The sequence below is a fragment of the Melanotaenia boesemani genome, chromosome 11 (genome assembly GCF_017639745.1).
Source record: "Melanotaenia boesemani isolate fMelBoe1 chromosome 11, fMelBoe1.pri, whole genome shotgun sequence".
Lineage (NCBI taxonomy): Eukaryota > Metazoa > Chordata > Actinopteri > Atheriniformes > Melanotaeniidae > Melanotaenia > Melanotaenia boesemani.
In genome coordinates, this window is record NC_055692.1 from 1612596 (window position 1) to 1629079 (window position 16484).

Here is a 16484-nt window from a genome sequence, read left to right on the forward strand (position 1 = left end):
TGTACACCTTTACAGAGCTGCTTTCATATTTCAGATTTGAAGATGTAGTTTTTATCAGGAACGGGTCTAACGTGGTTCCCAAGAATTCAGTGGAATTGCCCTTTACACATATGGCAAATCTCAGCCTTGTTTATTTATGTGTGCTGACACTTTAGAGAAGTTCTTTCTGACATTAGCTCTGTTGTTGAACGGAAACTGAGCAGTCAAATGAAAAGACTGTCAGTCCCCGGAGCCTCAAAAGTCCAGCATCTGAGCGAACGAGGACTGTTTAGGTTGCAGTGACGGAACTGAGAGCTGGTCACACTGTGGATTGATGGGCTCTCACGAGGTTGATTCTCTCCGTGAAAATACTCTGAATTATTTCCTTGCAGTACAAAAATGCCTCCTTGTGATGTGTGTTTTCACTTACGGGTACTGTTTACTTGCTGGTATCACGTACATGAGCCCCGGTGTTTACCGTGCATGCGCTTCGTTTTCATGTTCACAGCCGGTTTTCAAGCACGGCCCTTTTGGAACTAAAGCACCATATTAGAAAGTCTATTCAGCTATAGGGGAGACGCTGCAGCTGTAAGACACAACAAGCTCAGAAATGTGTCCTAAAGTTGATCCTGATGTTACATAAACACTGAGTTTGTCTCACCATGTTTTCTTCTCTGATTAGTATTAGTATTAGTAGATCATTTTATCTCAGTGAAACGGATCTTTGAGGACGGAGGATTACTTTGACTCATCTCCTCCACTGGTGTTGTTTCATTTATCAGCCTGTTTCTTCATCCTGTCACTGGGTCCAGCTGTTTGCTGCCATCCAGGTTGGAAGTTTTGTCCTTCATGACGCTCTGAGTGTTTTTCTAAGACCGTCTGTGAAACAGAAGTTGAAACATGTTGTCTGAGGGACTTTTAACGGTAACTTGTCCCAGTAGACACTCTGCTGGTTCCCACTGCTCATTCCTGGAATATTATGGATCCCAAGTGTGAATGGTGTTGTTCCAGACAGCCAGGGTCACAGAGTTTCAGACTTTTCTGGAGCAAATGAGTCATCTGAAGGAGTATGAAGCTGCACATGTTGGATATTTTTAGCTCAATACAAGCAATCAACATGCTGCCAAAGAAACCCGGTCTTAGAAATGATCCATTTTAAAAGCCGTATTACTGGTTTTAATAGACTGGAAACCAGACTGATTAACTCTTGATCTGTGGTTATAACTGAAGTTAACAGAAGAAAACATGTTAAAGACTGAAAATCTACACGTTAAGAGACCAAAAACAGTTAAATGGAGTTGACTAAATACTTGGCTTTTTTCCTATTTGTCAAGTTAAAATCGTATTTTATTTGATAATTAAATAGATTAATTTATTTGTTCAATTTATCTTATCAAATTAAATGAAATTAATAAATTTATTGTAAATTAATTTATTTGATGGTGATTTTGCAGAGTGCTCATGAGCAGTCAGAACACTCTCTGCATTAGACCCCACCCCTCCAATGCATTATGGGAAGGATGACGTTCACAAGACTGAGAAGAATGCAGAGAGCGTTTTTGACCGTAGTTTAATGCGGAGAGCGTTCTGACCGTAGTTTAATGCAGAGAGCTTTCTGACCGTAGTTTAATACGGAGCTTTCTGACCGTAGTTTAATGCGGAGAGCGTTCTGACCGTAGTTTAATGCAGAGAGCTTTCTGACCGTAGTTTAATGCAGAGAGCGTTCTGACCGTAGTTTAATGCAGAGAGCGTTCTGACCGTAGTTTAATGCAGAGAGCGTTCTGACCGTAGTTTAATGCAGAGAGCGTTCTGAGCGTTCTGACCGTAGTTTGATGCGGAGAGCGTTCTGACCGTAGTTTAATGCAGAGAGCGTTCTGACCGTAGTTTAATGCGGAGCGTTCTGACCATCATATAATGCGGAGAGCATTCTGACCGTAGTTTGATGCGGAGAGCGTTCTGACCGTAGTTTAATGCGCAGAGCGTTCTGACCGTAGTTTAATGCAAAGAGCGTTCTGACTGTAGTTTAATGCGGAGAGCGTTCTGACCGTAGTTTGATGCAGAGAGCGTTCTGACCGTAGTTTGATGCGGAGAGCGTTCTGACCGTAGTTTAATGCGGAGAGCGTTCTGACCGTAGTTTAATGCAGAGCGTTCTGACCGTAGTTTAATGTGCAGAGCGTTCTGACCGTAGTTTGATGCGGAGAGCGTTCTGACCGTAGTTTAATGCAGAGAGCGTTCTGACCGTAGTTTAATGCGGAGTGTTCTGACTGTAGTTTAATGCAGAGAGCGTTCTGACCGTAGTTTAATGCAGAGAGCGTTCTGACCGTAGTTTAATGCGGAGCGTTCTGACCATCATATAATGCTGAGAGCGTTCTGACTGTAGTTTGATGCGGAGAGCGTTCTGACCGTAGTTTAATGCGGAGCATTCTGACTGTAGTTTGATGCGGAGCGTTCTGACCGTAGTTTGATGCGGAGAGTGTTCTGACCGTAGTTTAATGCAGAGAGCGTTCTGAGCGTTCTGACCGTAGTTTAATGCAGAGAGCGTTCTGACTGTAGTTTAATGCGGAGAGCGTTCTGACCGTAGTTTGATGCAGAGAGCGTTCTGACCGTAGTTTGATGCGGAGAGCGTTCTGACCGTAGTTTAATGCGGAGAGCGTTCTGACCATCATATAATGCGGAGAGTGTTCTGACCGTAGTTTGATGCGGAGAGCGTTCTGACCGTAGTTTACTGCGGAGAGAGTTCTGACCGTAGTTTGATGCGGAGAGCGTTCTGACCGTAGTTTGATGCAGAGAGCGTTCTGACCATCATATAATGCGGAGAGCGTTCTGACCGTAGTTTAATGCGGAGAGCGTTCTGACTGTAGTTTAATGCGGAGAGCGTTCTGACTGTAGTTTAATGCGGAGAGCGTTCTGACCGTAGTTTAATGCAGAGCGTTCTGACCGTAGTTTAATGCGCAGAGCATTCTGACCGTAGTTTGATGCGGAGCGTTCTGACCGTAGTTTGATGCGGAGAGTGTTCTGACCGTAGTTTAATGCAGAGAGCGTCCTGAGCGTTCTGACCGTAGTTTAATGCAAAGAGCGTTCTGACTGTAGTTTAATGCGGAGAGCGTTCTGACCGTAGTTTGATGCAGAGAGCGTTCTGACCGTAGTTTGATGCGGAGAGCGTTCTGACCGTAGTTTAATGCGGAGAGCGTTCTGACCGTAGTTTAATGCAGAGCGTTCTGATCGTAGTTTAATGTGCAGAGCGTTCTGACCGTAGTTTGATGCGGAGAGCGTTCTGACCGTAGTTTAATGCAGAGAGCGTTCTGACCGTAGTTTAATGCGGAGTGTTCTGACTGTAGTTTAATGCAGAGAGCGTTCTGACCGTAGTTTAATGCAGAGAGCGTTCTGACCGTAGTTTAATGCGGAGCGTTCTGACCATCATATAATGCTGAGAGCGTTCTGACTGTAGTTTGATGCGGAGAGCGTTCTGACCGTAGTTTAATGCGGAGCATTCTGACTGTAGTTTGATGCGGAGCGTTCTGACCGTAGTTTGATGCGGAGAGTGTTCTGACCGTAGTTTAATGCAGAGAGCGTTCTGAGCGTTCTGACCGTAGTTTAATGCAGAGAGCGTTCTGACTGTAGTTTAATGCGGAGAGCGTTCTGACCGTAGTTTGATGCAGAGAGCGTTCTGACCGTAGTTTGATGCGGAGAGCGTTCTGACCGTAGTTTAATGCGGAGAGCGTTCTGACCATCATATAATGCGGAGAGTGTTCTGACCGTAGTTTGATGCGGAGAGCGTTCTGACCGTAGTTTACTGCGGAGAGAGTTCTGACCGTAGTTTGATGCGGAGAGCGTTCTGACCGTAGTTTGATGCAGAGAGCGTTCTGACCATCATATAATGCGGAGAGCGTTCTGACCGTAGTTTAATGCGGAGAGCGTTCTGACTGTAGTTTAATGCGGAGAGCGTTCTGACTGTAGTTTAATGCGGAGAGCGTTCTGACCGTAGTTTAATGCAGAGCGTTCTGACCGTAGTTTAATGCGCAGAGCATTCTGACCGTAGTTTGATGCGGAGCGTTCTGACCGTAGTTTGATGCGGAGAGTGTTCTGACCGTAGTTTAATGCAGAGAGCGTCCTGAGCGTTCTGACCGTAGTTTAATGCAAAGAGCGTTCTGACTGTAGTTTAATGCGGAGAGCGTTCTGACCGTAGTTTGATGCAGAGAGCGTTCTGACCGTAGTTTGATGCGGAGAGCGTTCTGACCGTAGTTTAATGCGGAGAGCGTTCTGACCGTAGTTTAATGCAGAGCGTTCTGACCGTAGTTTAATGCGCAGAGCATTCTGACCGTAGTTTGATGCGGAGAGCGTTCTGACCGTAGTTTAATGCAGAGAGCGTTCTGACCGTAGTTTAATGCGGAGTGTTCTGACCGTAGTTTAATGCAGAGAGCGTTCTGACCGTAGTTTAATGCGGAGTGTTCTGACCGTAGTTTAATGCAGAGAGCGTTCTGACCGTAGTTTAATGCAGAGAGCGTTCTGACCGTAGTTTAATGCGGAGCGTTCTGACCATCATATAATGCAGAGAGCGTTCTGACCGTAGTTTGATGCGGAGAGCGTTCTGACCGTAGTTTAATGCGGAGCATTCTGACTGTAGTTTGATGCGGAGCGTTCTGACCGTAGTTTGATGCGGAGAGTGTTCTGACCGTAGTTTAATGCAGAGCGTTCTGAGCGTTCTGACCGTAGTTTAATGCAGAGAGCGTTCTGACTGTAGTTTAATGCGGAGAGCGTTCTGACCGTAGTTTGATGCAGAGAGCGTTCTGACCGTAGTTTGATGCGGAGAGCGTTCTGACCGTAGTTTAATGCGGAGAGCGTTCTGACCGTAGTTTAATGCAGAGCGTTCTGACCGTAGTTTAATGCGCAGAGCATTCTGACCGTAGTTTGATGCAGAGAGCGTTCTGACCGTAGTTTGATGCGGAGAGCGTTCTGACCGTAGTTTAATGCGGAGAGCGTTCTGACCGTAGTTTAATGCAGAGCGTTCTGACCGTAGTTTAATGCGCAGAGCATTCTGACCGTAGTTTGATGCGGAGCGTTCTGACCGTAGTTTGATGCGGAGAGTGTTCTGACCGTAGTTTAATGCAGAGAGCGTTCTGAGCGTTCTGACCGTAGTTTAATGCAAAGAGCGTTCTGAGCGTTCTGACCGTAGTTTAATGCAAAGAGCGTTCTGACTGTAGTTTAATGCGGAGAGCGTTCTGACCGTAGTTTGATGCGGAGAGCGTTCTGACCGTAGTTTAATGCGGAGCATTCTGACTGTAGTTTGATGCGGAGCGTTCTGACCGTAGTTTGATGCGGAGAGTGTTCTGACCGTAGTTTAATGCAGAGAGCGTTCTGAGCGTTCTGACCGTAGTTTAATGCAAATAGCGTTCTGACTGTAGTTTAATGTGGAGAGCGTTCTGACCGTAGTTTGATGCAGAGAGCGTTCTGACCGTAGTTTGATGCGGAGAGTGTTCTGACCGTAGTTTAATGCGGAGAGCGTTCTGACCGTAGTTTAATGCAGAGCGTTCTGACCGTAGTTTAATGCGCAGAGCATTCTGACCGTAGTTTGATGCGGAGCGTTCTGACCGTAGTTTGATGCGGAGAGCGTTCTGACCGTAGTTTAATGCGGAGAGCGTTCTGACCGTAGTTTAATGCAGAGCGTTCTGACCATAGTTTGATGCGCAGAGCATTCTGACCGTAGTTTGATGCGGAGAGCGTTCTGACCGTAGTTTAATGCAGAGAGCGTTCTGACCGTAGTTTAATGCGGAGTGTTCTGACTGTAGTTTAATGCAGAGAGCGTTCTGACCGTAGTTTAATGCGGAGTGTTCTGACCGTAGTTTAATGCAGAGAGCGTTCTGACCGTAGTTTAATGCAGAGCGTTCTGACCATCATATAATGCGGAGAGCGTTCTGACCGTAGTTTGATGCGGAGAGCGTTCTGACCGTAGTTTACTGCGGAGAGAGTTCTGACCGTAGTTTGATGCGGAGAGCGTTCTGACCGTAGTTTGATGCAGAGAGCGTTCTGACCGTAGTTTAATGCGGAGAGGTTTCTGACCTTAGTTTTTTTTTTTTTTTTTATGGCTTTCATGTTGAGAATAAGTAAAATATCAGCCTGGTCTGAAATCTGCAGCTTTTCTGTTTGGCCTCTAGCGCAGCCAGACAGACCACATTCTTACCCTCTGCTCCGGCTTCTCTTATCTACTACTTATCACTTTTAAAGCCTGTAGAGCAGCCTAAACACTGATTTTAAGCCTCACAGCAGATTAACCCTATATAGTGCCGAGCTGATCTAAGTCCTGCAGAAGCTCTGATGTGGTCCAAGTGAAGTATTCAGATCACTGTTGGTTTCAACATTAAATTTAACTTTGGGACAATAATTTGCAAACATACGTCAGTTTTTGCCGTGGTTCAGTGCTGTATTCAGGAGCATACTCACCAATCATTACAACAGGCCACCTCAGGAAAAACAAAATATACAACTTTATAGTACACTATAAAAATATGACATTTTAGAAGCTGAGACAACTAAATGTTTTGCTTTTTAAGTTCATTAACCACTGTAGTTTCCCAACAAGCAGTTATTTATCTTTTCCTTCCAACTTGAATCTTTTTCTATAAAAACTCTTTAGTTTTCTATGGCAAGGTTCACGCTGCAGGGCATAATGCCCAATTTGGATTTTTTTGAGAGTCCGTTCACATTTCCAGTTAAAGGTGACTTGTATGTGATCTCCTGTATGAACTTTATGCGCACCAAAAGTGTCCCGCATGCGTAGAAAACAAGACGACATGACAGCAAGTGAGCGTACGACGTCTTTGTGTTTGCGGTAACAGCACCAACCGTCGCCAGCACGTTTTCAATGACCTCGTCTGAATTGGAGATTACAAAAGAGGAGAGCCGATTTGTGGCCATGGCATTTTGTACAGAGAACCGTGGGTATGGAGTCACAGCCAGGCGTGGTGAGAGTGATGTGAGGCCTTTACAGCTAAGAGTTTATAAACAACGTTGTGTATGATGTGTAGGTCGGATTAATGCGACCTGGCCGTTACGTATCGGATGTAGGACCACGTATCCAGGTGGCATGGGTCGCATTTGAAAAAATCGGATCTGTGTTGCTCAGACTGTTATGAAAAGATCAGATACAGGTCGCATAGGGCAAAAAAATCGAGTTTGGGTCACTTCAGCCTGCAGTGTGAACCTAACCTATTTAACCTCTAAATATAAATCTTTCATTATTTCTTCCTGCTCCTTTTCCAAATGTGTAAATTTTAGTTCCTGTTTTCACATCACAGAGATTTAGTTGAAAAGATTTACAAACTGTAGTTTAGCTTCCTTCACAGAATATTTAATATTCTGTACTTTCAAATGCTCCCTGTGACACTCAATCAAACCTTCCCTTCATTTTTATCCATCATCTCCATAAAAACTCTGGTTGAGTTAAAAGAAAAAAGCTCTGAACTCCAGCAGTTGCACAGAAAACTCCTTCTGAGCAGCGAAATGTCCACATCTGAGTGATTGAAGGAACGTGTTTATACAAGGTGTCCTCCAGCAGCTGCTGAGCAAGGAGGAGGAGGAGGAAGAAGAGGAGTCACTCGCAGGTCATTCACACCAGAAATTCACACGTGGTCTCACCCAGGTCCGCTCAGTTCATGATGTTACTATACCAGAACTCTGGAACCAAAACTACATAAACTTCCATAATTCTCAGTAACATGAGGAATAAATTAGAGAATAAATTACAGCTGGCTGGAGTTTGTAGGGTCGTTTCTACTCTGTGTAAAAGGGTTTTTGAGTTTCAGTGCAAATCTATACGTAGTCATCAGATCATGGGAATATAAGGTCCAGGAGTTCAGTAAGAGACAAAAACAGTCCTGAGGAGAATTTAATAAATATCACAAACCTTCATCCCCTGGAGATGTCCTGTACGGGAGAAATGGAGCAAGCTCAAAATGAATGGGAATGATTGGCTTCCAGAGAGCCAACGAAAAGTCAGTGCTTCTCCATCTGAAGACCCTGACCCCCAATTCCCACCTGTTCCGTGTGCACTGCGTTCCGGCTGCAGTGCGGCTTCATTCTGACCTCCGTGGCAGGTCACTTCGTACCGTGAGTGTGGTCCGCCTAGCTGGATCACGAAGATCCCGTCTTCCATGATGAAAATATAAGCACTGATGTGATGTATGATGTGAAATATTTCATTAAAATTAATCCATCCATTCATCCATTATCTGCCGCTCATCCGGAGTCGGGTCACGGGGGTAGCTACCTAAGCAGGGAAACCCAGACTTCCCTCTCCCCGGCCACATTCACCAGCTCATCCGGAGGGATCCCGAGGCGTTCCCAGGCCAGCTGAGAGATGTAGTCCGTCCAGCGTGTCCTGGGTCTTCCCTGGGGCGTCCAGGAGGCATCCTAACCAGATGCCCGAGCCACCTCATCTGGCTCCTCTCGATGTGGAGGAGCAGCGGCTCTACTCTGAGCCCCGCCCGGATCACCGAGCTTCTCACCCTATCTCTAAGGGAGAGCCCGGCCACCCTGCGGAGAAAACTAATTTCAGCTGCTTGTATGCGCGATCTTGTCCTTTTGGTCACTACCCACAGCTCGTGACCATAGGTGAGGGTGGGAACGTAGATCGACCGGTAAATCGAGACCTTTGCTTTTGGCTCAGCTCCTTCTTCACCACGACAGACCGATGCGGAGTCCGCATCACTGCAGACCCCGCACCGATCCTCCTATCGATCTCCCGCTCCATCCTTCCCTCACTCATGAACAAGACCCCGAGATACATGATTCCCTCCACTTGGGGCAGGACGCTATTACAGACCCGGAGAGAGCACTCCACCCTTTTCCAGTTGAGGACCATGGTCTCGGACTTGGAGGTGCTGATTCTCATCCCAGCAGCTTCAAATTCTGCTGTGAATCGCTCCAGTGAGGGCTGAAAATCATGGCCCGACGAAGCCAACAGAACCACATCATCTGCAAAGAGCAGAGACCCAATCCTGATTTACTGCCGGCAATGTGGCCCAAGCTCTGACACCTGTCGTACAGGGACCAGACAGCTCGTATAAGCGAGTACCCCCCACAGGAGTTCCCGGGGGACATGGTCAAACGCTTTATCCAAGTCCATAAAGCACATGCAGACTGCTTCAACGAACTCCCATACTGTTCCACGACTGGGACGAAAACCACACTGCTCCTCCTCAATCCAAGGTTCAACTATCCGACGGACCCTCCTCTCCAGCACCCCTGAATAGACCTTACCGGGGAGGCTGAGGAGTTTGATCCCCCTGTAGTTGGAGCACACCCTCTGGTCCACCTTTTTGAAGAGGGGGACCACCACCCCAGTCTGCCAGTCCAGGGGAACTGTCCCCGATGTCCACGCGATGCTGCAGAGGCGTATCAGCCAAGACAGCGCTACAGCATCCAGAACCTTAAGGAACTCTGGGCGGACCTCATCCACACCCGGAGCCTTGCCACGAGGAGCTTTTTAACTACCTCAGCAACTTCAGCCCCAGAGATGGGAGAGCCACCACCAGGGTCCCCAGACTGTGCTTCCTCACCGGAAGACGTGTTGGTGGGATTGAGAAGGTCTTTGAAGTATTCCCTCCACTGCCTCAGAAGTCGAGGTCAGCAGCCTTCCATCCCCACTGTACTCAGTGTTGACGGAGCACTGCTTTGTCCTCCTGAGCCGCCGGATAGTGGACCAGAATCTCCTCGAGGCCATCTGGAAGTCATTTTCCATGGCCTCTCCAAACTCCGCCCATGCCCCGTGTTTTTGCCTTAGCGACCACCGAAAATGCGCTCTGCTTAGCCTGCCGATACCCATCAGCTTCCTCTGAAGTCCCACAGGCCAAAAATCCCAGATAGGACTACTTCCTCAGCTTGACGGCATCCCTTACTGCTGGTGTCCACCAACGAATTCGGGGGTTACCACCACGACAGGCACCGACGACCTTACGGGCACAGCTGCAGCTGACCACCTCGACAATAGAGGCACGAAACACAGCCCACTCGGACTCAATGTCCCTCACCTCACCCGGGACATGGTTGAAGTTCTGTTGGAGATGGGAGTTGAAACTCTTTGACAGGGGACTCTGCCAGACGTTCCCAGCAGAACCTCACAACACACTTGGGTCTGCCAGACCTGACCGGCATCCTCCACCACCATCTGAGCCAACTCACCACCAGGTGGTGATCAGTTGACAGCTCCGCCCCTCTCTGCACCCGAGTGTCCAGGACATGCGGCCGACGACGCGACTACAAAGTCGATCATCGAACTGCAGCCCTGAGTGTCCTGGTGCCAGTGGACACTCTTATGTCTGAACAAGGTGTTCGTTGTGGACAGTCCATGACGAGCACAGAAGTCCAACAACAAAACACCACTCGGATTCAGATCAGGGGGGCCGTTCCTCCCAACCACGCCCCTCCAGGTTTCGCTGTCATTTCCCATGTGGGCATTGAAGTCCCCCAGCAGAACGAGGGAGTCTCTGGAAGGAGTGCTCTCCAACACCCCCTCCAAGGACCTGGTTTATGTTCAGGTTTATGTATGATTCAGGACCTGTTAGCAAAGCAGCTGAGAGGCAGTGTCGGGTCTGTGGATCAAACAGAAATCAGCTGTTTCTTATCATTGATTCCTAAAGCTTTTTAACAGCCCTGTTAAACAGTAAATTTTTATAATTAAAACATCAAAGTAATAGAATCAAACATAAATGACAAAGATGAAAATTTTAGGATTTATCTGTAAAAAAAACAAGGTCCAAATTCATCAGGATGAATTTCAAACTTGTGTATTCAGCCAGTGAACAACAGACAGAAACCGATGTGTTACCGTGTTAATACTGTGTTAATACCGTGTTAATAACATGTTAACGCTCCCAGTTCTAGTTTTGCTATATCACAATCATTCATATAATGGAATAAAACATTTCAGTTAGCATATTTTCTGTTTGGTGTTCTCTGTATCGTAAAACGGGCGGATCGAGGCCGCCCTGCAGTGACCAGCTGCTTGCCCGACGTTCGTGTGCTGTTCTTATGTTCTGGCTGCCTGCTGCGATTGTTGTAAAGACCTGCACGAAATCCTCTGAGTAAAAACACTTCTCTGCTTCAGTTTCACTAAACTAACGCCGCTGGCTGAGATGCTAGCTGAGGAACCCAGGAGACAGCTGTTGGTTGGTTGTCCTGTTGTCTTTGTGTTAGCTCCAGGGTGTACCCCTCCTCAGATTTTCATCTCTAAAAATGAATTTCTCTGGGTGTTTTGTGAGAAACTGAGTTATTCCTGTCTCACATCAGGTGGGAGATTGATTACATAACTGTCAGAAATGGGCCTCAGATCCTGAGTTTTAGTAGCTTTTCTCTCAGGACCTCCGTTCAACCTCTTCCCCCTGCCGAGGCCTTGGTATCACCTCGTCCTCTAATTGTTTCAGGACTCGGGCTCAGGTTGTCCTTGGCAGCTGACGGCAGAGAAAATGTTTGGCCTGTTTGTTTTTCTTGTAATTAGCCCTAAAACGGCCTGTAATACAGACTGTTAATGGTCCTCAGAGAGCCCAGCCTGAGTCAACACACCGCTGTGTGTGTGGAGGTGGTCGGGCGTGTGAAACCCAGGCTTTCTGAGAGTGTGTGATGTGAAAATGTTAGTTTTCCCATCCAGACTCGGCCTGCCCTGGTTCTGCTGTGTATCACCAGAGCACATGGACAGATTCCTGCCTCTCCGACCGCCGTCCCACCATCTCCACCTGCCTGCACCTCCACCCTATTAGCAAGGCAGCTGAGAGGCAGTGTCGTGAGTGGGTTGGTCTGTGGATCTAACAGAAATCACTCCATCAGCTAATTTTTTATCATTGATTCTAAATCGTATGTGTGTTTGCATCTGAGCTGTTTCCTCCCTTACTGAATTTAATAGGTCTTATGAGTCATTGTAGTTTTTTTTTATTTATTTAATCTGTGAAGACAAAGTATGACCTCGACCAGCCAGAAAAATTCAGAGCTGAAGGCCCCAAAGATGAGCTAGGAATGAGTTAAGTAATCCTAGGAATATCTCCAAGGAAACCAGCAGGACCTTTATGGTTCATGTCAAAGGCAGTCATAGGAAACACATTAGCAGAGATTTTAGAGATGGAATCAAACTTTTCACCAGTTTCTGTCCCACACTGATGAGACAGATGTCTTTGTAACCAGCAGAGTCTCTGCTTTCATGTGACTCCTTGTTTGTGTGGAGAAATTAGCAGAAGCTTTAAAGTGGACAGAGCTGCTCTGCTACTTGTTAGCATTGCTGCTTCCTGCTAGTCAGGTTGCTATGCTACATGTTAGCATTGCTGCTTCCTGCTAGTCAGGTTGCTATGCTACATGTTAGCATTGCTGCTTCCTGTCAGTCATGTTGCTATGCTACATGTTAGCATTGCTGCTTCCTGCTAGTCATGTTGCTATGCTACATGTTAGCATTGCTGCTTCCTGTCAGTCATGCTGCTATGCTACATGTTAGCATTGCTGCTTCCTGCTAGTCAGGTTGCTATGCTACATGTTAGCATTGCTGCTTCCTGTCAGTCATGTTGCAATGCTACATGTTAGCATTGCTGCTTCCTGCTAGTCAGGTTGCTATGCTACATGTTAGCATTGCTGCTTCCTGCTAGTCATGTTGCTTCCTGCTAGTCATGTTGTTATGCTACATATTAGCATTGCTGCTTCCTGTCAGTCATGCTGCTCTGCTACATGTTAGCATTGCTGCTTCCTGCAAGTCAGGTTGCTATGCTACATGCTAGCATTGCTGTTTCCTGCTAGTCATGTTGCTATGCTACATATTAGCATTGCTGCTTCCTGTCAGTCATGCTGCTCTGCTACATGTTAGCATTGCTGCTTCCTGCTAGTCAGGTTGCTATGCTACATGCTAGCATTGCTGCTTCCTGCTAGTCATGTTGCTTCCTGCTAGTCATGTTGTTATGCTACATATTAGCATTGCTGCTTCCTGTCAGTCATGCTGCTCTGCTACATGTTAGCATTGCTGCTTCCTGCTAGTCAGGTTGCTATGCTACATGCTAGCATTGCTGTTTCCTGCTAGTCATGTTGCTATGCTACATGTTAACATTGCTGCTTCCTGCTAGTCATGTTGCTTCCTGCTAGTCATGTTGTTATGCTACATATTAGCATTGCTGCTTCCTGTCAGTCATGCTGCTCTGCTACATGTTAGCATTGCTGCTTCCTGCTAGTCATGCTGCTCTGCTACATGTTAGCATTGCTGCTTCCTGCTAGTCAGGTTGCTATGCTACATGTTAGCATTGCTGCTTCCTGCTAGTCATGTTGCTTCCTGCTAGTCAGGTTGCTATGCTACATGTTAGCATTGCTGCTTCCTGCTAGTCAGGTTGCTATGCTACATGTTAGCATTGCTGCTTCCTGCTAGTCATGTTGCTTCCTGCTAGTCAGGTTGCTATGCTACATGTTAGCATTGCTGCTTCCTGCTAGTCATGTTGCTTCCTGCTAGTCAGGTTGCTATGCTGCATGTTAGCATTGCTGTTTCCTGCTAGTCAGGTTGCTATGCTACATGTTAGCATTGCTGCTTCCTGCTAGTCATGTTGCTTCCTGCTAGTCAGGTTGCTATGCTGCATGTTAGCATTGCTGTTTCCTGCTAGTCAGGTTGCTATGCTACATGTTAGCATTGCTGCTTCCTGCTAGTCATGTTGCTTCCTGCTAGTCATGTTGTTATGCTACATATTAGCATTGCTGCTTCCTGTCAGTCATGCTGCTCTGCTACATGTTAGCATTGCTGCTTCCTGCTAGTCATGTTGTTATGCTACATATTAGCATTGCTGCTTCCTGTCAGTCATGCTGCTCTGCTACATGTTAGCATTGCTGCTTCCTGCTAGTCAGGTTGCTATGCTACATGTTAGCATTGCTGCTTTCTGCTGGCTGCAGAGATCTGCTGGACTGAAGGATCTCATGCTGCGGGACAGGAATATTTTCCGAAGCTCCTGTTTGCTTAAACGCAGTGTGAAAAACTCGAACTGAAAGTTGCATCCTTCAGTCGTACGAAGTCTAGTGAACCTGGGTGTATAAACCAAACTACAGTCACGTTCATCCATTCAGTGCAAAGACTTTGTCTTTTAGTTAGTTTAGTTTAGTTAGTTCTTTTTTCTTTTTTTATCTACCATGCACATAATCTGTTGACACATCAGAGGCAACATGTAGTTTAGGTTTAGGGAAGTCGGGGATACATCCTCCAACCTTCCTTCTAACCTCCTGATTTTACCTTTTTGTGTTTTTTCGTGTTTTATTGACAGAAGAGTTGATCAGCTGTTACATAGCTGATCCAACCCAGCTTTATTTATAAATCACTTTAAAACAACCACACAAAAAATAAAGGCCACAACTCACATTAGAGGACACACATAACATGAAGTAAAAATAAAATACTAAACCAGACCCACATCATAAACATAACTAGAAACAAACTACATCTTCCATGCTGTTAAAAGCCAGATGAAAGAGACCAGATTGTTTTTCATCTACATCGTTTTTAAAGTCTGAACTTGTAGTTGTTTTTGGCTTTTTTGTCTTCATCTTCACTTGTTCTTCATCCAGATTGTTCTGCAGGTTTTTGGATTTTTACATGAAAACTTTAAATTAGATTGTGTTTAATTCTTTCTAAACTGAAGGGAGCTGAGAGAAACCTTCGTTAGTTCAGACGTTTCTGATTTATGAGTGTGCAGGCTGAGCCCAGATCACTGTTGGTGGAAGATGTGTGAGCTGGAGGCCAAGCAGCTGAGAGAAATACAGCTCCCAGACATTTTTATGAAGTTCTCACAGAGCTGCTGTTGGTCTCTGGGTGAATTCTCTGAAAGTTCAGCAGCTTTTTTCTCAGGGAGCTTTCCTGAAAACGTGAACACAGACAGACAAATCAATCTTTGAGCTGCTCGCTGAGCTCTGACGAGGAGAAACAGCATCCAGGCGTCCATGTTTCAGCTGCGACATTTCAGAAGTTCAGATGTGGTAACGAGAAACGTCATCCTTGTTTGTGCAGCGGGAGCAGGAGAACGCCATGATGCGTCTGAAGAAGCAGCAGGCTGAGCTGGAGGCCATGAGGCTGCGTTACCTAGCAACAGAGGAGAAGGAGGCGGTCCGGCAGGACAAACAAGAGCTGGACAGCATCAGGAACGAACTCAACAGGTGAGGAGGAACATCTGGAAAAGCTCCTCAGACACTGTAACGTCTGATCAGAGAAATCTGTCTGATCAATAATCAGCTGCAGCACCAAGTTTTTCCTACTTATTAATTCCAGATGCATTCATTTATATGATATCACCGTGATGGAGGAAATGACAATAAATCTTGATGTGAATCCTCACATCAGTGATCTTCTGGGTTTAGGGAGTTCTCATGTTGACATATGACGTTAATCCTAACGTTGTCAGGTTGCAGCTTTTCTGTGTCCACAGACGTAAAATCTGAAAGAAAATTTCCTCTTCTTCCTTTCTTTTCCTCCATAGATTAAAAAAGCAGGAGGAAAGGTTAGGCCCCGCCTCTCATGAACCTGACCCCGCCCCCAGCCTGAGCCTGAATGAGTGTGCAGAGGAACACCTGAGTCGTCTCCTGGAGGAGAGAGACACGCTGCTGAGGACGGGGGTGTACACTCACGAAGACCGAATCATCACCGAGCTCAACAGACAGATACAAGACGCCATGAGAGACAGACGGACGCTGTGACACCTGAGGCTGCAATCAGAGACAAGCTCAGACCTGAGGCTGCAGCGTCCAATCAGAGACAAGCTCAGACCTGAGGCTGCAGCGTCCAATCAGAGACAAGCTCAGACCTGAGGCTGCAGCGTCCAATCAGAGACAAGCTCAGACCTGAGGCTGCAGCGTCCAATCAGAGACAAGCTCAGACCTGAGGCTGCAGCGTCCAATCAGAGACAAGCTCAGACCTGAGGCTGCAGCGTCCAATCAGAGACAAGCTCAGACCTGAGGCTTCAGCAGCCAATCAGACAAGATCACTGATCAGAAATAAATTTAGTTTCTTTTAAAGTTTCTGAAAATAACAAAAGAACTTTTAAATAAATAAATCGACTGATTTTGAAGAAAAACTTTCTGAAATGCCGAATGATGAAAACTTGATCCACACGTAGAAAATCTTCATTTCATTCATTTATGTCCAACTGTCGTGACCCTGAAGACAAAACCTTTTTTTATTATTAAGGATTTATTTTTTTTTACCTTTTATCAAAGTTTAAAATCTTGAAGCAGAAAATGTTCCAGAAACATCCTTTAAGTTTCTTATCTTTCAGGAAACTCTGGAGCATCTTTCCATCCTACAGGGAGTTCATCCTCGGGAATATCTGGAAGTTTCAGGATGTTCCAGCTCTGTGTGGATCCTTAAAAACCCGCCCTTTCTACCTGAGTGAAGAGAGGTGTTTTAGGAAAGACGAATCCTGAGTTGTGCAAAAAGTGGTCGATCTTCCTCCTTCCACAGCTTGAAAATCATCTGTTCCTCAAATTTCATCTTCATCACGAAGCAGATGAAGCAGATG

The 16484-nt window shown here is 46.2% G+C and overlaps 1 protein-coding gene across 2 annotated transcripts in view; it reads left to right on the forward strand.

The window, feature by feature from the left end:
* Positions 1–15942, forward strand: part of LOC121648952 (centrosomal protein of 120 kDa) — a 42592-nt gene extending 26650 nt beyond the window's left edge. For both annotated transcript variants that reach the window (XM_041999474.1, XM_041999473.1), the window contains exons 19-20: positions 14981–15126; positions 15447–15942. In XM_041999474.1, coding sequence (XP_041855408.1) covers positions 14981–15126; positions 15447–15663 — 363 coding nt within the window. In that variant the 3' untranslated portion in view covers positions 15664–15942. The remainder of the gene's footprint in view (positions 1–14980; positions 15127–15446) is intronic.
* The last annotated feature ends 542 nt before the right edge of the window (positions 15943–16484 follow it).